At 37.0% G+C, this 23105-nt stretch overlaps 1 protein-coding gene across 6 annotated transcripts in view; it reads right to left on the bottom strand.

Annotated features, from left to right (window-relative positions):
* The window catches only part of Vps54 (VPS54 GARP complex subunit), an 82102-nt gene that overhangs the window by 24614 nt on the left and 34383 nt on the right, over window positions 1-23105 (bottom strand). For all 6 annotated transcript variants that reach the window (XR_380966.4, NM_139061.5, NM_001290628.1 and 3 more), the window contains 5 exons: window positions 21391-21522; window positions 18460-18845; window positions 5361-5487; window positions 4389-4496; window positions 1124-1179 (listed from right to left, as the gene is read on the bottom strand). Coding sequence is in view for 5 of the 6 variants with exons in the window: in NM_139061.5 (NP_620692.3) it covers window positions 1124-1179; window positions 4389-4496; window positions 5361-5487; window positions 18460-18845; window positions 21391-21522 (809 nt within the window). In the remaining variant the exon portion in view is untranslated. The remainder of the gene's footprint in view (window positions 1-1123; window positions 1180-4388; window positions 4497-5360; window positions 5488-18459; window positions 18846-21390; window positions 21523-23105) is intronic.

Raw genomic sequence — 23105 nt, 5'->3', positions numbered from 1 at the left:
GACACAGCTGGAGTTATCACAGAGAAAGGAGCTTCAGTTGGGGAAATGCCTCCATGAGATCCAACTGTAAGGCACTTTCTCAATTAGTGATCAAGGGGGAAAGGCCCCTTGTGGGTGGTGCCATCTCTGGGCTGGTAGTCTTGGTTCTATAAGAGAGCAGGCGGAGCAAGCCAGGGGAAGCAAGCCAGTAAGGAACATCCCTCCATGGCCTCTGCATCAGCTCCTGCTTCCTGCCCTGCTTGAGTTCCAGTCCTACATCCTTTGATGATCAACAGCAATGTGGAAGTGTAAGCCGAATAAACCCTTCCCTCCCCAACTGCTTCTTGGTCATGATGTTTGTGCAACAATAGAAACCCTGACTAAGACACAGGCTTTCACAGGAGCTCTAAAAGTATCTCCTGAAGATAAGGGGTGGGCTCTATTGGACCTACTCCTCCAGTTCCCTCCCTGAAGAGTCTATATCATGGGGGCTGTTTCCTCTATCCAAGGTCCTTTATTCAAAGACAGTACTATCTTTTTTTCTGAATTTTGTTGAACACTTATTTCCCTTATCTTTTTTTTTAATTTGAAAGCTAGTATATTATTCAGATAGCAGTCTCATTATACATGGCCCAAGAACATTCAAATAAAAACTCAGATTCAAAGTTAAAGATTGGTCTTCAAACATCATAGCCAAAAATTACACGTTTGCCTATGATCTCTCGGAGATAAGACCACATCCACACCTCAGTGGCCAACAAGCCATTCCGCACAGCTTCCTTAACTGTAAGCTGTTTGAAGCTACCAGTTTTAGCACTTTCAATTGTTTTTTTCATGCTCTGAATAGCTGTAGGGATTTCACCAGGGGTTGGAGGAAACTAGCTCAACCTTGACGTAGTGCCAAAATGGGGCCACTCGAGGCTTGAAGTAAGTCACAGCATTATCTCTTAAAGGTACTTTATTATCATGTATAATATTTTTACACCCTGATCCAAACCTCAGCCAACAATTACTTAGTTTAGTAACCTTAAAATTATAACTTATAAAAATAGATTATTGGGAGCAAAAGAAAAAAATTATAATTTGTACATGTCCTTTTCCCTAACTGTTAAACACAAAGCTATATAAACATATGTATACTTACTTTACAACAACGTCTGTGTCTATTTCTTCTATTTGTGAAACTTTATTAATCACACGCTGCAATTTAGAAAAAAAAAAGGGGCAATTTGGTTAATTGTCTTTAGAATCCCAACTAATTCATGTTTCATCTGTACATTAAAAAGAACATCCTGAGGTTGGGGGTGGGGCAGCTCAGTCTGTAAGGTGCTTGTCCTGCAAATATAAAGATCTAAATCTAATTCCCAGAATTCATATTAAAAAGCCAAGTGTGGCTGTAATCCCACCGCTGAGGAACCAGAGATAAGCAGAAGCCTGGGGCTCACTGACCAGCCAGCCTAGCCTATTAGGCTAGCTCCAGGTTAAATAACAGACTGTCTCAAAAAACAAGGTGGATGTCCCCAGAACGACATCCAAGACTGTCCTCTGGCCTCCACATGTGTGCAAACACATGCATGGCCACCACTCTACACGCATCTGAATGTGCTCACACACATAAATATCAATTAAAAGCATAGGAACTGGGCTGTAGACTTAGCTCAGTGGTTAAAAGCACTGGTTCACCTTCCAAAGGACCCAGATTTGATTCCCAGCACCCACTTGGCAGCTCATAACCAGTTCCAGATGCTCCAATGCCTTCTGGCCTCCTTGGGTACCAGGCATGCAAATGATGCACACACATACTTGCAAGCAAAGCATCCATATACATAAAATATTTAAATAAATAAATAAATAGAATTCAAAACCACAATAATCCTTTTCTGCATGTGGGGTGGTAAGGATTAAACATAGGGCCCAACTACAATAAATACTCAGTCCCAAGAAACACATATGGATTATACAGAAAGTATAGCACTTTTACACAGGGTGCTATCTGTTAAACTAGAATTCACTTATGGAACTTGAGTATTTAAGTGCTTAGAATTCTATTCTTTGCCCAGTAAGTCACTCTCTTTTAAGGTTTTATTTTTAGTGTATAAGTGTCTTCCTGCACGTTTGTCTGCTCGCACATGCATGAACTGCCTGTAGAGGCCAGGAGGTGTTGGAACCACTCCAACTGAAGGTAAATACAGTTGTGGGCCACCATGATAATGCTCACAGACCCTGATGCCCTCGCTGCAAGAACAACCAGTGCTCTTACTTGGAAGGCCATCACCCCACACTCGGAATGTTATTACTATGAACAGTGTCTAAAGTATATATTCATCTTGCCTATGTGTAGTGACTATTCCTGGTTGTCAACTTGACTATATTTGGAATGAACTACAATCCAAATTGGAAGGCTCACCAGTGACCCTTATCTGGAGGCTTGGAAATAGAAATTTCTGATCTGGATCTTGGTATGGAGATCTTGAGGCATAGTGGCTATGGATTCCAAAAGATTAAATCTCTGAGTTCAAGGTCATCTGGGATTAAAGGTGTGATGGAACACACCTTTAATCTGGGCTACACCTTTCATCTGAGATTAAAGGTGTGGTGGAACACATCTTTAATCTGGGCTACACCTTCTGCTGGAGACAATATAAGGACATTGGAAGAAGGCAATCTCGCTCTTGCTCCCTCGCCTGCTTGCTGTGTGAGACTGAGTAACTGCTAGATCCTTGGACTTCCATTCACAGCTGTGACTGAATCATTGTTGGGAATTGGACTGCAGACTGTAAGTCATCAATAAATTTCTTTACTATATAGAGACTATCCATAAGTTCTGTGACTCTAGAGAACCCTGACTAATACACTATGTCTTACATGCAGGAGGAAATCCTGCACTGTATACTCTTCTTGTGTCTGGTTTTATATTATATTTACATAGCTTTAAGTAATTCACAAAATTTCATTGAGATATTAGTATTTTATTGTACATATATACGGCAATTCTGTTTATCTCTCCTATTTCAAATGATGCAATCCAGAATGTTCCTTTTTCTCTAATGGCAAACAGTGCTGCCATGTATACTCTGCTATGTTTGAATGAACTACCTCAGTATTCCTGTTACATGTTACATGTACTGTAACATGTTACATGAATTAAGAACAGAATTCTGTAATATGTAGATATTTAACATTAGTAAATACTACCAACAATTTTCTAAAATAGCTATACATATTTCGAAATACAATTTCAACCAGTTTAGTAAAAGAGAAAGCAATTATAGTTTTGTGTATTTTATATAAACATTGAAAACTTATGTACATTCAATTTAATGATGATTATGCCTAATAAACACTTTGTAAAATTATCTAAGGCAAAGAAAATCAAAACAAAGATCAAGGGAAACTAAAAACACGGCAGCGTTTGAGTTCAGCTTAGTAGTAGAATACTGTCTAACATGTGCACCATAAAGCCTGGGTAAAATCTAAAAGATTTTAAGTTATTACTAACTTTCTAAGCAGTGCAAAAAGGAAGTTAACATTCATATATTTATTGTGGGGAGTATAAATTAGTAAATGTTTTTAAGACAATGATTTAGTTTTATGTATTAAACGATGTAAAATAACTTTCACTCTCTAATCAACAATTCTGCTTTGGGGCATCAATCTAAGAACACCATCTTTTTGTTGTTTCTCTATGTGCATGTATGTGTGTACGTGTGTGCATCTCGGTATGCAAGTTTGTGTGCACTCATGGAGACCAGAGGACATCTCAAGTGTCGTCCTCAGGAGAGCCAACCATTCCTTTCAGACAGGGCTACTCACTGGCCTGCAGTTCATCTACTAGGATGGACTGGCTGGCCAGGCAGCCCCAGGATCTTCCTCTCTGCCACTCCACAATGGGTTAGAGTACATGCTTGTGTGCAGCACATGCAGATAAGTTCTAAGGATCAAACGAGGTTCTCTGACTGAGCCAACTTCTCAAAAAGCTTAGATATGACAAATAAAGTAACTTTATTCACAAGAAGTCTGCCACAGTTTTATTTACAGTATCAAATTGAAACTTTTAAATATTCCACCTGGACAAAAAGACAAAATAGGTCTAACCAATATGATGTTGGTACAATTTTATAAAATCATAAAGCAGATATTTCTGGAGGTTTGGAAAACAATGTGGAAACAAATGCTTATGTGGGTTCTGAAATCTGTCCAAAGTCATATGTATAACAGTAAGAAACCTGTAACATCTTAAAGTAGTGGTCCTGGCTGCTAGGTTTATGTCTCTCTTGTTTTTCCATGTATATAATTTTTAACAAAATGACCAAGTATTACTATTATGCTGCATATTTTACATATAACTAGGTGACACAAAAATGACTTCACAGGTGTCAAATCATGTATTAAATAAAAATGCACAATACCTCTTTAATGATGTTCTTTGCTGTAATAATCATTTCTTCACCATAGATTTCTAAAAAATTAAGTTTTCTTTGTTTCAAAAGCCCAAATACAAGAGATACTAATCTTTCCTATTAAAATAAAAGAAAAATGTATAGTTTTACATTTGAAATTTAACTTAAAAACAGAAACACTTCTCAGCATGATTATGTCAGACTCTCAGATTTCTGCCTAAACAGAGTGTAATGCTTCCAGAAGTATGATGTGACCCCTCCCACAGCAACCTTGCCACCAGATTTTTGGAGTCTCTGTTCCAAAAGGTATATCCTATTCTACCATAATAGATGAAATGAAACTGGCTTAGGGACAAACCAACACTAACAGGTCTTTTATCCTCATCCCCAAAGTTAAGAGTCAAGAGTCCCTACAGTCCAGAAGACTGTACAGTCAGCCTGAACTCCAAGGGGGATTCTCACTGCACACCTGCACATCTCTTTAGGCAATTATGAGTCAGGGACTTCAGATTCTTTTTCTTTTCCTGGTAGTTCTTGGAATTATCTGCACTGCAAAATTACCAGATGAATGAAACCTGGATATGATATATTTATTTAAATATACGAATAGGTGATTGGTGAATTTGAATAAACAAATTACCACATAATTATCACTTTTTACAGAAGATAAACCCAGTAGATACATGCCCATAGAAAATAAAGTCATTCATCTTATAGCTCTACTTTGAACTTGGTTTGTAACCTTTAAAGACCTCATTTCAATTCCTATTTTTAAGAAAGCTATGGCAGTACTCCATTCTCTACTTCATAGGATTTTATTAAGATACATAGCTAACACAGGGCTTCAAACGTCTGAAAGACATGGAAATTTGAGGTAATTTTGTCCACTATGATCTGAAAAGAATGTGTTATAAACTGAAGCTGTAAAGGAAACAATAGTAAGCAAAGACAATTCTTGGATTCCACAGTCCAAACACATACCTCTTCTAAAACTTGGCATTCACCTTCCAGTGGTCTATTTAAGTCACTATGAGAATAAGTAGAAAATTCTGCAATCATCATTTTATCAATCAGCTTTTCTAATTCACAAAGCTGTGATCCCAAATGCCTACCAAAAGGAAAGAAAAACATATATATTCACTAAGTCATAAATTTATTCCAATTTCAAAAGGATAGAACTTTTCTAACTGACAGTACTTATTTAACAATGTTTTCATAAGCAAAAATCACTGTCCTGTCACTTCATCTCCAGCATCGTAACTTTACTTGTTTAAACCTTTGAACTCTAAATAGTTCAATACATTGCAGTAAACTTGGTTACTTGATACATTTTATGACTGCTTTTTATAGATGAAGTATCAGCTGTTCAAATTCATTTCTTCATTGCCATTTAGTGACTATCAGTGGTAGTGGCTCCCTAGCCACTCATTTATTCAGCAAACACTAGTCCCTAATATTTTGCAGGCCCTATTCCTTTATAGAGATAATCTAAATGACCAGAGAGGCAGATGCCAGGACTTAAAGGCATTTGCTACTCTTGGAGAGGGCATGAGTTTAGTTTTCTGAACCTATATGGAGCCTAATGATCACCTTTAATTCCAGTTGAGGGAATCTGATATTCTTCTGGCCTCTACAGGTACTAGGCCCATATGCAGTACACATACATGAAGACAGAATACCTGCACATTAAAAAACTAAAATCTTTAAAAATTTATTAAAGCTTATGACTAAAAGTATCTTTAGCGTCAACATATTTTTGTCACAAATCTGATAAGCTTCACAAAAACAATGAGCTGAGAAACCTAGATAACCTAGTTGACCTAAACTATTTCAAAATTCAAAATCCAAGGGGAAAATGGAAAAGGAAAGTCTGTTTATATGGCAAGGGAAAAGCAGTTTAAGTACAATAATCTTCCCTTTTTTGTTTGCATATATTAATCGTCCAAATAATGGGTTTGGGGCTAGTGAGATGCCCTGGGCTAAAGACATGAGTTTGATCCCTGGTACCCATGTGAGAGAGCTGGTTCCTACAAGCAATTTTTAGTAAGGAAGAGTAGGAATGTGGCACACCTGACCCAGCACTTACCCAGCATGTGTCCTAAATTCAATTCCCACCATACAAACTGTGTGTCATGGCACATGCCTATAATTCCATCACTTGACAGGTGATGGCAGGAGGATCAGGTCAGCCTTGATTTGACTATACAGTAAATCACATGAAACTCATATAAAACAACACATGGGTTTTGTTCCCATATTCTCACACATGTATCTAACCTAACCCCATTTATGCTCTCATTGTCCTTTCTATCTGCTTTCTCTCTGGTCCCCTTTCTCCTCCTGAACAGCTCCCCTTCTAGTTACAGACATCTTATTCTAAACTAGTGAAATCTTTCTATACTTCAGTTCATTCTTAGGAAATATAAAAGTTCTACCTTGGAATGTGGCCCAGTGGCAGAACACTTGCCTACCATGTGTAAGGCCCTGGGTCCAACTCCCAGGACTATACAACTGAACAAACCAAATGAACATACAAATTAAAATAAATAAAAAGCTCCGGTCAGGTATGGTGGCACCTGTTAACCCTAACAATTAATTGGGAGGCTGAGGCAGGTGGGTCATGAGTTCCAGGACAGCAACAGCAAGAACTACCTAAATAAACAAACAATATAAACAGGTCTGTCTTTTGATTTTTAATACTTTAAACTTTATGTTAGATATAAATTTAATACAACTAATTATAATATACTGCATTTACTTGAAAAGGTAAGCCACAATATCAGCAGCTGTGTTTATAAAGACAGGTTTCATACAGTACAATTTTCAAAATTAAAGTCATTACAGCTTCAAGGAGGATAATGTTCTATCACAAACAGTTTATGGTAAGCAGAGGCAGTGATAATTTTGAAACAAACGATAGAGGATGAATTTGTATTTGCAATATGAAAATACTTCTTACAGTTACCAAGAGGATTTATGTCTTCTAATAAATGGCACCAACAATTCACAATAACACAAACTAAAACACTGTCAGAACCTAGCAAAACTACTTTGGCAGTTTCTCTTTGATCCAGGAACCCCACTTCTTAGAATAGGAATCACAAGTGTGCTAGACAAAGTTAAAAATAATAATCGTTCATACATACATTCATAATACATACATTCATATATACATCCATTGATACATACACATATTCATTCATTCATACATACACACTCACTCATAGCAGCACTGCAGCTAAGGAAGTGGAAGCCGGGCATGGTGGTCACCTATGTTCCCAGCAGTGAGCAGGCTAAGGCATGAGAACTGAACTCAAGCCTGAGCTGTACACTGATGTCCTGCCTCGAAAGACGAAGGGAGCCGGGAAAGTAATCCAAATACTGACAAATGGAACTCTAACTAGATAAATCATAATATAGTCTGAAACAAGTACTACACACTTCATCCATTTAACAGTACATCTTTGCAATGTATTGTTACAATTGTTAATCATTGTTTACCTTTGATGGTGCCTAACTTACCACAGGTATCCTGGGAGAAAAGCTCACATAGGGTTTGGTACTACGTGTAGGCATCTAAAGGGTCCTGGATCATACCCACAGATAAAAGTGGGGAGAAGAAACCATCAAAATAATACTGCTAGTTCTGAGAGCATATTGTGTACTAAAACAAATGAGAAATGGTGTTGGTATCTAAGAATCACATTTTCAGTCTGGTCAAAGGAGATAATAGAACTAAAGAAGTAACATCCTACAGGCATCAATGTGAATGTCAAATAACCACATAGGCTCAAAGGTTCCTCTTTTTTTTTTTTAAGATTTATTTATTTATTAATATGTGTAAGTGCACTGTAGCTGTCTTCAGATGCACCAGAAGAGGGAGCCAGATCTCATTACGGATGGTTGTGAGCCACCATGTGGTTGCTGGGATTTGAACTCTGGACCTACGGAAGAGCAGTTGGGTGCTCTTACCCACTGAGCCATCTCACCAGCCCTTGAAGGTTCCTCTTAAAAGGAAAACTTGCTCAGAACTAGAGTGAACACTTAGCATACATGAGATTCTAGGCTCAATCTGAGCATCAACAAATAGATTGAAATTTTGTAAAATAATTTAAAAGGCAAAATTAAAAAGTAAAATTATTCTCTAGTTCTATGCACTACAAAAGCATAGAAATTACATCCAATCCAATAGCTAGGATTTCTAAACACAATCTCACACTAAAAGAAACAGGCTGATGAGATAGCTCAGCAGGTAAAAGCACTTGCCACACAAGTGAAATGGCCTAAATTCAATTATTTGAATCCACACAAGAAAGCCAGGTGCACCAGGCGCACACCTTTAATCAAAGCGCTTGGGAGGCAAAGGCAGGCACATCTCTGAGAGTTCGAGGACAGCCTGGTTTACACAGAGAAACCCTGTGCAGTGGGGGACAAAAAAGAAAACCAGATGCAATGTTGTGTATCTATAATCTCAACACTCCTACAACTAGAAAGGAGGAAAACTGTCTCAAAAGAACTGGGCTAACTAGAACAAGAGAAACAGCAAGACCTTGCCAGAAGGTAGGAAGTGACTCCTAGAAGTTATACGCATACATACACACATACACACAGGAATAATAACATTTAAATTTCTTTTTAAAAGGAAGAATCCATAAAGCAGTGACAGCTTACATATCCAAGATAAAAAATGTGTAAGTATGCTGTCACAGCACAAAGAAAGCACATTTTCAAGTTATTTCTCATGGACTCATTAAAAGGACTCAAGAAACTGGTAGAACCACCAATAAAACATCAGACAATCTGAGTATCTACAAAAATAAAAATAGCAAAAAGCTTTTAAAAAAAAAGACTTAAAAACATCAAATGCTTATAAATCTAAATCCATTACTTAGCATAAGGATTTAAGAACAGCTTATCAGCTACCATACAAAGATGCTGGATTCCCAATTTACCATTTCAAATCCGCTAGCTGAAGACAAATTGTCTATAGAGTTTATTCCACCTTTCCTTACAGGAGCTGTTTCAGATTAACCAATTGTAGCTGACTAGCAAGCAGTTCAGGGATTAGGAAAAAAAAAAGAAGGAGGAGGAAGAAGGAGGAAGAAGGAGGAAGAAGAAAAAGGAGGAGGAGGAGGAGGAGGAGGAGAAGGAGGAGAAAGGAGAAAGGAGGAGGAGGGAGTAGGAGGAGGGAAGAGGAGGGAAGAGAAGGAGAAGGAGGAAAGGAGGAGAAGGAAAAGAAGACGACCTCCCAAAATCTGTATCTTTTTTCAAATACTAGTACCCTACTGCTGACCAGAAGCCGAACCAGCAACATAATTTAATTTAACACTTACTTTGTATTCTGTAATGTGAAAAACATGTAAGAAAGGCTGCTTTTTCCTTTTCCCTTTTACATTACTGGGCATTGAACACAGGATCTCATGCATGCTACAGACAAGGTCTTTATGACTGAGCTATCTCCCCACTATCTTTTCACTTTTTATTTTGAGGCAGGTTCTCAATGATTTATCTAAGCTGGCTTGGTAAACCAGCAGCTGAAAGATTTCCTTTTTACTGTGATAAGCGATGCTCTGGAGACATGTCTGACTTGCACAGGAGTTATGTGTGTCACAGTTTTAAGCAGATGTTCTTGGCACTGAGCACCCACCACAGCAACAATGCAGCTTGTGCAGTTAACGCTAACATCTTTATGCTTGTCCACGTCTCAACTGTGAATGAAGCCATGGACAGCTGTACACTACCAGGAAAGTTTTGACAAGTTTTACTTTCTGTAAAGGTTTGTGCTTTATGATAGGAAATGATAATCTACTGTCTACATATATCCCATACATTTATAACATTTTTAACTTTTTCTAAGTTCTAAAAATAGTTTTAGGCAATACTCTTATAAGACTTTCTTAAACTCACAATTCCAAATGTGTGTTTTCAAAGCATCAACTATAATTGTTAATGGAGGGATCTCTCTACAGGCATAGTCCAGTTAATAAACAATAATGATGAGAGCATGTGTGCTCAGACTTAGCACTGTTCCATATTCAGCACTCCTGTAAGAAAATCTAATCATCTTCCAATTCCAGAAAACATAAATAGAAGGGAAACATGAGAGCATGAGGATGGAGTTCTCAAAGAACACTCTGAAGAGGAGAAAATAAAGATAAAGCTTTATAACAAAAGACACTTGGAAAATACCAGCCAGTTGCTCTGTAGATATTATTTAGATAGCTATATATTTCAACCAAACACTATAAAAATTGGGGACAAATGGAGACATGTCATCAACAACTAGCTATTTAAAGATATCAGTGACATTAGAGATTTTTTTAAATCTCATCTTTTAAAAATACATTTAATACTATGGCTGAAGCAAAATATTTGTATCTTAAATAATTCAGGAGTCGGTAGGGTTTGCAAAGAAAAAAGAAAGCCACCTATTGATGGCTCATAGGTTACACAGTATTTCCTATAATCTTCTTGATTTCCCTTATCTTCTTCTGTATTTGTGTTCTCAATTTTTTTAACTACAGTAATAAGACACAATATATATTTATATGTAAATTTAATACTGCTAGCCCACTCCAGTATTATGGAGATGCTAATATTTTTGTAGAGATCATGGATTCTCTTTTAATCTAGATTAGAAACCAATACTCGGGTATATATTAACTCTGGGTTTGACAGTCTTCAACAAATCCCACCTTTTAAAAAAAAATCTAGTGTTGAATTCGTATGAATGTACCTACTAAGATTTTCTAACTAAAATAATAAAAATTTCTGGTGTAAATATGAGGTTCTCAGTCTTTGGGTTTTTTGTTTGCTTTGTCTTGTTTTGGAGACAGGGTTTCTCTGTGAAGCCCGGCTGTTCAGGAACTTACTCTGTAGACCAGGCTGGCCTCAAACGCGAAGGATCTGCCTGTCTCTGTCTCTGCCTCCGGGGTGCTGGGATTTAAGGACTGTGCTACCACTACCCAGCCTCAGATAGTCTTAAATATCTTGAGTAGCTTCATTTTTATACATTCTTAAAATCAGATAAGGAAGAGATATAAACTTGCAATCTATTAAGCTATTAAGTAATATGTTATGCAGAAAACACACATGCAAAGATATGTCTAAGCAGTTCATTTAAAAAGTATGTAGCTGACTTGTCATGTGGCACAGTAGAGAAGCAGAAGCAGGCAGATCTTTTTGAATTTATGACCAGCCTAACCTGCATAGTCAGTTCCAGGCCAGTCTGGGAGACCTTGTGAGACCATGTCTCAAGATAAATACAAGTATGTAGCTTAATAATCTCATACAATAATTTAAAGTAGTAATATTGTGGTGGCTAATCTTGGTTGTCAACTCAACTAAAGTAGTAATATTGTGGTGGCTAATCTTGGTTGTCAACTCAACTATATTGTAATCAACTGAAACCCAAGCAGTTGAGCAAACCAGTGATTTTCTTGACTGAAAATAGAGGTGAGAACAACTGCCCTGAATCTGGACTATACCTTCTAGTGGCAGCCCACATAAAAGGAGATGGAAGAGAGAAGCTTTTGCTGTTGGCCTGTTTGCCCTGACTCTTGCTGGCAAGTTCATCTACCCTACTGCTGAGGCATTCCTTCACTTGAATCGGAACCCACGTCTTCAGGTTTCCAATGCAGAATGAAGACCAGCAGCTCTCTAGGAATTTCCTGTACTCCAGCACCAACCTGGGACTGCATGTGGACTAAACCAGATTCTTAGCCCTTCCACTGGAAGACAGTCACTGTTGGGCTATCTGGATTACAACCCAGAAATATCTTTAATAAATGCCCCCCTCGCTATATGGGAGTGAACGTGTGTGCTGGGTATGTGTTTATTTTACCAATTCTGTTTCTTTAGAGAACAGTGAGTACTGTAAGTACCAAAACAAAATAAAAAATCCAAAATATTTCTGAAAAAACACCAAATCCTACTAATTGGAAAAATTGTAATGCTTTCTAATTACATGTATAGATTAATTTGAATTTTCTAATAAGAAAGATACTCAACACAGTGACCTTCATGCTACTTGTATCAGAAAAAAAATTGTATATTAAGAGTCTACAGTTCTTATTTTATCGAACAGAAAAATCTCTTAACTTTAATCTCAAAATATAAAATGTGCATATTTTATTATTCTAACACTTGGAAACTAAATTTCAAATTATATAGGACTATAGGATTGTGTTTAATATTATGATGCAACCAACAAACTAAAATCCTTAAATGTAATCAATCATAAGGTGATTCTTATCAATGAAACCACAGAATGCTGAAACCCATAATTAACTCTGGATGCCGAATACCTTTTAGAAAACTTTTAAAGGAGGGAAGAATGGAGGAAGGGGGTGGGGGGAGAGAAAGGGAAGAGGAGAAGAACGGATGACGGGAAGGAGGCACGGAGGGAGGGAGGAAGGGAAGGAAGACAGGCAGGCAGGAAGGCAGGCAGGCTTACAACTAGAAAACTAATTTCATGAATTTTTATCTGAATATGAATTACGATGGTAGTCCTTGTTCAGTAAAACCAGCACAATTGCCTACAATTTCGGTATCTATATTACTATAAAATCAGTTTGTGTTCAGTTATCTGGGGTCAAATAAGATATTCATTCAAATACATTAAGCACAGCTCTAAGCTCTAATGAGATGTCTGAATCCTCCTTCTACTCTTTCAGAACTAGCTGTATGACTTGAAACAAATTATTTAAGGCCATCTAAGCCTCACTTCCAGTATCCCTGGAAACAGGATAGCACAGCCTATCTCAAAGTTCCTATAGAGGACAATTGAACAGTTCATCTAATACACACAGCACACTTACTTCAGGAAACAATGTACTCGATAGACGCTCTCGGTTCTCACAAATGGTTATGATAAAAAAAGCAGAAACAGCCCTGGATTTCAAAGTAATTAAAGCATATATATATATATATATATATACACACATACATACATACACACACACACACATACATACATATATATATATATACACATACATATATATATGCGTATATATACACACACGTATATACACACATATATACATACATATATATATATACATACACAAACATATATACATACAGAGAGAGAGGGAGAGAGAGAGAGCGAGCGAGAGTCCATATTGAGATTTCTATATTATATCTATGTAAGAATTTGAGTACTGTTAAATTTAATAATACCTCTAAGTTCATACAGCAAAAGTTATATGTATTATTTCAATGACTATTTTATTGCTAAAAATTTTTCATGTGTGATAGTTAAAATGTATTATAATTAAAACTGTCCAGTATTACAATAATTTTAAACAGTAAAATCACTGATTTTTTAATTACAAAAAATTAATAAATATACACAACAATCATTGTAGAAAATAGTTATTGAATTTAAGCCAAGATTTCCACCTGAATAAATGATAGGCTCAGAAAAGAGATCAGGCTTGGTAGCTTATATTGGATACACAGTACTTCTCTGAAAAAGAAAGATGCTTTGGTTGAAATTTTTGTTAAGAAAGAAAAAGAAATTTACATGAAAAGATGTGAGCACTTTAATATAAAATCTAAAAATTCAGAGAACCCAGCAGTAGTCATAATTAGCACCACAATTCTGACCCATATCAGAACTTCTCAGAGAGCCTTGAAAATACACAGTGCTTGAAGCCTTATATTGTAGAAGTATTCTTAATTGGTTTCAATTGGTATGATATACCTTTCTTCAAAACTCTAAGAGCCTATTACACACCCAGGATTGAGAATCACAGGTATGTACTACAAAATAGTTATTAATAATTAATTTCAAATAGTTATCATCACCATAACCCAATGATTACAAAATGTTAAAAGGACAGAAAAAGAATGTACCAAGAATAAAAGTGTACTTTCTTTTTGGTAATTCACACCAAATGTGTACTAAGATGGACATAATACACCTCTTGCCCAAGACGTTTAAGAGCCTGACAGTAAAGTGAGTAATACAGTAAATTGCAGTATGATGTCATTAGAGGATGAAAATGAAATAGTTTGAGGTTTACTAGGCAGAAAGCAAAGCTTACACATAAACTTTTCAGGTCAATAGCTCTGAAATGAAAATAAAAAGAAAATAAACTATTATTTTCTGTCACTAGAAAGAAATGTTAATATACAGAAAATGACACACCAATAACAATATTTGAATTCTTTTTAAAAAAATAAGTCTTTTGGTAATATGACTATTAAAAGTTTGAAATAAAAATCCCCTTAAAATGTAAGATAAAGCTGGGCGTGGTACACGCCTTTAATCCCAGCACTTGGGACACAGAGGCAGGCGGATTTCTGAGTTCGAGGCCAGCCTGGTCTACATAGTGAGTTCCAGGACAGCCAGGGCTACACAGAGAAACCCTGTCTCAAAAAAACAAAAAATAAATAAATCAATAAATAAATAAAAGAATAAGACAAACGTCACAAGCAAATGTAAACCTATACTAGTGTCTCTAAAAATTGCACACTATCAACAACTTAAAGCATTGGTGTCCTTGGTTGGTCTACTAAGAAAGAGATTAAAGGCTTTTCTAAGTTAGGCCCCAGGTAGGAAACAGGTGAAATTTACATAGAAAGTTTTTAGATTTAAAAATAATACAGTTTGTACCAACAATGCTTAGAATAAAAGGCAACCCTGAAGTGTACATTTCCCCAACTGACTTGACAAAAACCATAATGAATCCAAAATTAACTGCACCTTTAAATAAAAACGGCACTAAAAATGCCAATGAAGCTTTGCAAAAAGAGAACACTGATATTTAACAATTTTATATTAAATTAACCGAAAATTGCTTATATAAATAAAGAATGTAAATTTATCAAGTAGATTTGTCAGAAAATTAAAATACTGCCAAGGGAGGAATGACAAATGGCTGTAGAACTCATGGACTACAGCCCACCAGTTACCAAAGCCCCAATGGGTGAGCTCAGTGTGGCACAACCCAGAGGACCATGTGTCCTGAGGACTTCATGCTGCTGTGCAGTTCTGCTCTGCTTGCTGCCCTCACATCCCTCTTAATCTAAGAGTCATATGAAAACTCTGAGGGGGCTTCCAGTCCCTCACTGGGCACTATCTCCGACACTCACAGCACATTACATCACTTACAGGCATTGCTGCTGGAGAAGTTAATGATTCTATCACTACTCTAGCAAAGAACTTAAGAGATGTAGACTGTCTGCAATGACCACCACCCTTAGAGAACATTTGGAAAAATAAACTGTTAGTGAAGCTAGGTTGAGTGAGATGTTTTCACTACTGGCTCCGATGGAGAAAGTCTTAGGGGAAATAAATATGAACTACAGGAAGGTTCTCCTACCAGTTAAGCCAGGGACCTTTATGGCCAGTGAACAAGAACAACGGCAGCACTGGCTGGCTCACATGGCTCACTGAGGCTGCACTGGTGATGACTGACTTCTTATACCCAGTTGCCCTCAGCTTCCTAATATGGCTTATTAAGAATTGCTGGGGCCTGGAGAGATGGCTCAGCGGTTAAGAGCATCGACTGCTCTTCCAAAGATCCTGAGTTCAAATCCCAGCAACCACATGGTGGCTCACTACCATCCATAATGGGATCTGATGCCCTCTTTTGGTGTGTCTGAAGCTACAATGTACTTACATATAATAAATAAATAAATATTTTTTTAAATTGCTGATAAGCAGATATGCATTCTGAGAATTTAAGGTAGATATGCCTGATTTTTACATAAACCCATAATATACATCAATGGTCCATGTATTCAAATTTTTATGTGTTAATATAATTTTAAAGAGAGGATTTTCAATAATAGCTTTCAAAACGCTTTGAATTTCCACAACCATTAAAATCTGGATTATGTTCCCAGAGTTAAGAGTTCCACAGCAATGCGTACACCATCAAAACTGCCAAGCCATGCCATGATCATGAGGTTCTGTTGGCCAACATGTTCTGTGTGGAAGCTTATTTTCAGAATCTCTTCAGCCTGTCTCAGCTGGACAAGTACGCTCCAGAAAACCTGGATGAGCAGATTAGGAAAGTGTCTCGGCAGATCCTTGAGAAGCGAGCCTGTATCTGTGCCCACCCGCTGGACAGAGCATCCTGAGGCTGAGACCATGTACCTGCCTAGCCCGGGTTAACATAATTCACAAGACAGACCTTGAGGTCATCTGTGTGGACTGTATGTTATCTGCATACACTAAAAACACTTTCTTCTCTGAGCAAAAGCAATAGTTAGGTTTTGGTCTCTAGGCCCTGTATCTAGAGGGATCCCATCTCCTGGAAGGAAGGAAGTACCAGCCAAATCGTTGAAGAAAGAAAGAAAAAGGAAGAACCAAATTGTGGATGGCTCCTGTGTGTGGCGCAATGATACATCTCAGTGGACATGGGCCCGCCTTTAAGACACAAGGCTCACAGTAAACTAAGATTTGGGCAGCTATTCCTTCTAAACCATGTATAAAGAAACTCCTGAGAAGTTGAGTCTATACCACTCACCGAGACTGTTTCCAATCTATGGACGGAATCATTTAACAAAGTATATAAAGTTTATGTCCACCTAGACTTTATGTCCATGACCGTGAGGGGCCATAACAATAAAACCCCTTCTTGAGTGTTTTAAACTCAAAAAAAAATTAACCTTAACCCCTCTCCCTTGGGGAGAAAATACACAGTGGAGACTGTTAAAGCAGAGAGTCCCTGCTTTGCTCATGACTCAAAAATTTTGCACTCGGCCTGACATTCCTAGGTGCTCAATGCCATTTCTTCAGTAAATGAACAAATCAGTGACTTAATTCAAGTTAAAATGCATTTTCTAAACATTCCAAATACATAATGTTAGTTAAGGAGAACTAATAATTCAATTTCAATCAGCTTATTTTGACTCTAACTCTCCTGGAATACAGTACATCCCCATATGCCTCAGAGCACATCTCTAAGACTGCAATTATAATCCCTTGCTGTAAATTCTGAGTTGATTTGCCAGAAGACAAGAACTTCTACAAAAACACCAAAACCTGCTTAGTATAATGAAATCTTGATTCCTGCAACTGGTCTACAAATAACTCGGTTTCACATAGAATATTCACGGTTACAAACTTAAGGTATATGTGTAATTTCATAGTCAAATTAGCTTTGTTTGGTTTTATGTTAGTGGTACTAAAGATAAAACACACAGACTAAGCAAGTTCTCTAACCATGAACAACAAACACTTCCAGCCACCACCACCCCTTCCAAACAGAGCAGAGGGTGTCTGTCTATGTCTGTCTGTCTGTGTGTGTGCATGGGAGGATATTATTTCTCAGGTACCACCTGCTTTGTGTTTCAGACACACTTTCATTAGTCTGGAACTTGCTGGGTGGATTAGGCTCACAGGTGAGTGACTCTCAGAGCTCTTCCAGGTTCTGCCTCCATTACCATGGCCAATTGTTTTAAATGTGTATTCTACAGCTCTAACTTAGGTCCCCATAATTGCTTGGCAAGCACTTCTCCAACTGACTTATCGCTCCAGCCCTATTTTGCTTTTTTTTTTTTTTTTTTTAGGTAATCTCAAAGAACTCAGAAAGGACATGGTTTTTTCCCACTAACTATTAACACAAAACCTGAAAATTGGAAGTGAATTTTAATTTTTTTCTACTTAAATCCTATTACAACAATTTTTAATATTTATTTATGTGTGTTCATGTGACTATGAGATGCCATGACAACATGTAGAACGTGGAGGTGAGAGCCTTTCCCACTGAGCCATTTCATGAGCCTCTAGAAATCATTCTAAATTCATTTAAAGCATTCTGGTATTTGCCTTTCCAACTTGATCTACCATTTTGACACAGTTATTTGAACACTTTCAAAGTACTGTTTTCAAAATTATAATTGGCCTTGTATCTATTTCATCTATTAGAAAATTTAAGTTATTGAAATATCTCCAGTAAATAGTTTTTGTTAATATAAATAACATTACTAAGAAAATCAATCTGAAAGAAAAAATATACATTCCACTTTGACTATATCTATACTTTAACCCAACATATAAATATGAACTTTGAAACTCCTCTGGTATTACTTCTAAGGGCTTGCTTAGTAGCAGACATACCGGAAGCTGTGAATGCCCTGAAGCTCCTGCTGCAGAACCTCTTGAGTTGTTGCTATTAAGTCCAACGCTCCAACAAATTCAGAAGTAGATAACAACACCTGCACTGTAGGCTGAGTTTGGTGTACAGTGGCCATTAACTTCAGTTTATTGTATACTTTAACACAATTATTTCTGGTAAGTGCCAGTCTTAAAATCTGTAGTGATCCTTCACACATAACTTTATCAATCTGTGCAATTTTATCTCGAAGCATTTTTACAGCCTGGGTAGTTTTCTTGAGGTAGTCCTGCAATTCGTGTTGAGAGGTCATTGCATGAAAAAATGCTTCTGAACGTAGAGAGATCTGGTGAGCAATGTTTACTTCCACAATATCCAGATAATGGCTCAGCTTCAAAGGGAAGAAAACAAAAAAACAGGTGTATCTTAAGTACATCACTCTCGACTATCCAAATCCTTTCTAAAAATGATAAAAAGGTTTCTACAAGTATAAATTCCATTGTGTGAATTATTGAATTAAGGGATCTTGAAATCTGGTACACAAAATGGAGTCAAAAAGTGTCGCCCAAAGATAGATAAATGTAAGTGCAAAGGAGACATGTTCACTTACTGTCCCTCAGTACTACCCTTCCAACACTACCTTCTTCCCCAAAGGTAACAGCCTCACACAACTCTCTCAGATATTAATAGTACTTTGAGTCGTAAAATTTCTGAGAAAATTATCACCTTGGCCGACATCAACACTATCTAAGTAGTTATTACTTTACACTGAACTTTTTCTTCTGTGTACTATCTATTTCATGTGCACGTATGTTTTCTAGCTGTAACAAACTTCAGATACAAGTAGCATTCTCGTTTTATAATTGAGAAAGCACAAAAGCACTAAATAACTTGAATAAAGCCACATGGTTAAGCAACTACCCAAACTAAAATATAAACTCAAGTCTGTCAGACTCTGCTCTTCATATTCTACTATGCTGTTTCAAAACGACAGTAGACAGATCATTGGGTCAGTCACATATCACGTACAATTCATTTTGAGGTTTTTTTTCTCAAGATTGCTTATTTTATATTTTAAAAACCATTCTTTTATCCATTTGCCATTTTTATTTCAATGTTTTATACTCTTAAGAGAGTAATAAATGCCTTAAATGATTAACTCAATGAATAATGAATACTATAATAGTACCAAGTTGAACTCTTACTGTTGTATATTTAATATGCTTTCTGAAATTCTGGTATGTACCACCTCTGTCACTAAGAGTCCAGTGTATGTCTACTGAACCCCAGTGGGTACGTCTTACTCTCTTCCTTTCTAAGAGAAGATGCTTCATTTGTTATTACAGTATCATCACACTTCTCTTTGTTTTTAATTTCATATTACTTAAGCTAGGCAGTATTTCTGAATCTCATAGCGTTGGGGAATTAATGAACTTTCAGTATCTAAGATTTAAATGATTAGAAGGTATTATTTTCAATAATAGCCATTTACTTAATTTTTAAAACATGTAATGGGTTACAAATAGACATCTTTATTTTCAATTTTCTTGAGCTCATACTCTTGTTCTTCTCATCTTCACTACATCTGCTTTTTCAGTGAAAAGCAACATGACTTCAAACAGTAAAGCAGATTACTTGATCCAATGGCCACCTGACGTGACCAGAGTAGAACAAAATGTACTGAAGAATCTGTCAGTTTGAGAGGCTCCAAGCCAAGTGTTGAGAAAGAACAGAGGGAAGACATTGCTGTCATTCAAGCTTTACAAGATTCTTCATATGCCTAGAGGTCTAAACTAGAAACAACTTTCAAGATGCTTACTCTCAGACACAGCACAGTAAATCTAAAGCTGTGACCGAGGGAAGGCAAAAGACCAGGCTCTATAAACCAGAAATATAAAGTTAGGGTAGCAGGAACTGTTTTTTTTTTTTTTTGGGGGGGGGGGTTTGGTTTTTCAAGACAGGGTTTCCCTACGTATCCCTGGCTGTCCTGGAAGTAGCTCTGTAGATCAGGCTTCCTCGAACTTGGAGACCTGCCTTACTTCTGGCTCCCAAGTGCTGGGATTAAAGGCATGGGCCACCACCACATATGGCAGAATATATTTTAACTAAATCTTTTTTTTTTTTTTTTTGCTTCAAAATAATGACCTTCAATATGAAAATGAAAGAAAATGGTATTTCAGAAAGTTGGTTCACTGTGCTTTTAGGTCACTGTTACAGAGTTAGCTGGTTTGTAACTGAAATATTTGGGATAAGTGCAAAGCAATTTATCAACTAGTATATTCTCTCCACTACAATTCATCAACTTGGGGCTGGTAAGTGAGGGCAAAAATCAACCTGCCACCTAAGCGACAGAACTCAACAGAACGAAAGAAAGGAGGGAATGGACTCCACAAATCTGTCCTCTGACATCTGCACGTGCATAGTGCCACGCCACGGTGTACCAATTCTGGCTTCTCCTCTCTTACACATACTTAAGTTTTGTTTTGTTTTGTTTTAAAGTAAAATTCCACCAGCTTCTATTTTAGGTAAGCAGCACTCAGTAACTTCCGGAGCCTTTTTCATAATCATAAATTTATTCTACCAAGTTAAGATACTACTTACTAGTCTATCAGTTAAGATCAGGGTTAACTATGAGTGGCAACAAAAATGAACCCAATGGTTTGGAGATATGGTCAGTGGTAGAGTACTTGACCTGCTATGGATGAAGCCCAAGGTTCAAACCCAACACCAAGGGACACTGGACAGGGAAGGGGAGGAGAGGGAGCTAGGAAAGAGGAAGGGAAAGACAAGGATACAAGGGAAGAAGAAAGAGAGAGAGGAAGGAGAGAATGTTCTAAAAGTAGAGCCTAATAAGCAAATCTGCATTCTCAAAAATAGTAGCACTTAATCAGAATACCGTTTCCTGTATGAAAGAAATCAGTGAGACGTTCAATTACCTTTTCCTGAAGCAACTTGGAAGAAGCTGCGTCGCGACTTCCTTTCCCACCAGCAGTATTAAAATGAGACCATGGTAAAACTGAATTAAAAGTTAAAGAATCATCCAAGGCAAAATCTGGTTTCATAAAAATCTATTAAAAGAATGCATGTCCCAAATTAGTTAAATATCTTCTTTATATATCCATTAGCTCATAACATTTTAAGACCATGAAACAAAATTAACTTGGATCTTGAATGTAAAAGGCAAAAGCAAAAATCTCAATCAGAAAAACTATTTCTCACCAAGTTAAAATGCATAAAAGATAAAAACTGGGGTTGGAGAGATGGCTCAGCTGTCAGGAGCACTTGCTGCACCTGCAGAGAACCTGGGTTTGGTTCAGCGCCCAGATGGAAGTTAACAACCATCTGTAAGTCCAGTTCCATGAATCAGACACCATCTTCTGACCCCATAGGTACCAGGTACACATCTGTGCACTTACACTAAAGGTAAATAAATGAACCTTGCAGCTCAAGTGGTAGTGCATTAATCCCAGTGCTCAAGAGGCTGAGGTAGAAGGACTGCCACAAGTTTGGGGTCAGCAATGAATTTAAAGGCAGCCTAGGTTCCTTTCTAAAACTGTGAATAAATAAAAACTGAATTCAAAACACAAAAATGCTTTTGCCTTTACTAGTGCAGATCGCTGTAGCCTGCATCAGTAAGTTTAATCATATATTAAATCCAGCCTTTTCCACTAACAGTTTTTAAAATGTCAAATATAGGTCTCCCCAACTTTTATGTTTTCTCCTGCTAAAAATTTCCTCAAAATTAATGTTCAGAATAAAAAATTAAAAGTTAAAACCCAAAATATCCACATGCAGCTAAGCAATGAAACATGTCACTCTGTTTCTTAAGGATCCCATGTCTTCTCTCTTCATCTTCATTTATTCCTGCTTCATGGAAATGACTTACTCATGTCCCTTCCTACAACAGAGACACTTGGCACTGCATAGAGGTACCAATCTACTAACTTCCCTATTTAAAACTCAGTGGAGCCGGGCATGGTGGTGCACGCCTTTAATCCCAGCACTCAGGAGGCAGAGGCAGGTGGATTTCTGAGTTCAAGGACAGCCTGGTCTACAGAGTGAGTTCCAGGACAGCCAGAGCTACACAGAGAAACCCTGTCTCGTAAAACCAAAAACAAAAAAACAAAAAAAAAAAACCCAACTCAGTGGATTCTCACCCATGAACAACAGACCAAATAATCTACAGGGCATCTAAATTTTGCCATTTACTAAGGGGGGGAAGAGGTGTTTCCTGCTTATGTTTTATACCTTAACCCTCCCTCAGACTTGATAACTTACTTAATAGGCATCTCTGAAGACCCCTTTTTCCTACAGTTTGACTTATCAGTAACCAAAATAATTAATCATTGTGCTCCCTTATATCTAACAAAAGGCTGAAAACATACTTTAACCTATTAATATTAATCTATTAATATTTATATTTTATTTATCAATTCATTACATCTATATCAAAAAATAGTATGAATGTGACAGGGGAAAACCTAATTTGAGGCAGGAGGAGGTTTTCTAATTTATGCTTTAAAATTATAATTTAAAATTTTAATTAAAAATACCTATTATCTGTCCTTTGTTAGGTTTTCATAGAAAAATACAGATAAATTACTACCCAGACTCTAAAATTATAAATCCAAGGAATATGTTAAGAGTAAAC

Source organism: Mus musculus, chromosome 11, assembly GCF_000001635.26.
Source record: "Mus musculus strain C57BL/6J chromosome 11, GRCm38.p6 C57BL/6J".
In the NCBI taxonomy this organism is placed as follows: Eukaryota; Metazoa; Chordata; class Mammalia; order Rodentia; family Muridae; genus Mus; species Mus musculus.
Note: the sequence above shows the minus strand (reverse complement) of the source record. Positions and strands in the feature narration are given on the sequence as shown.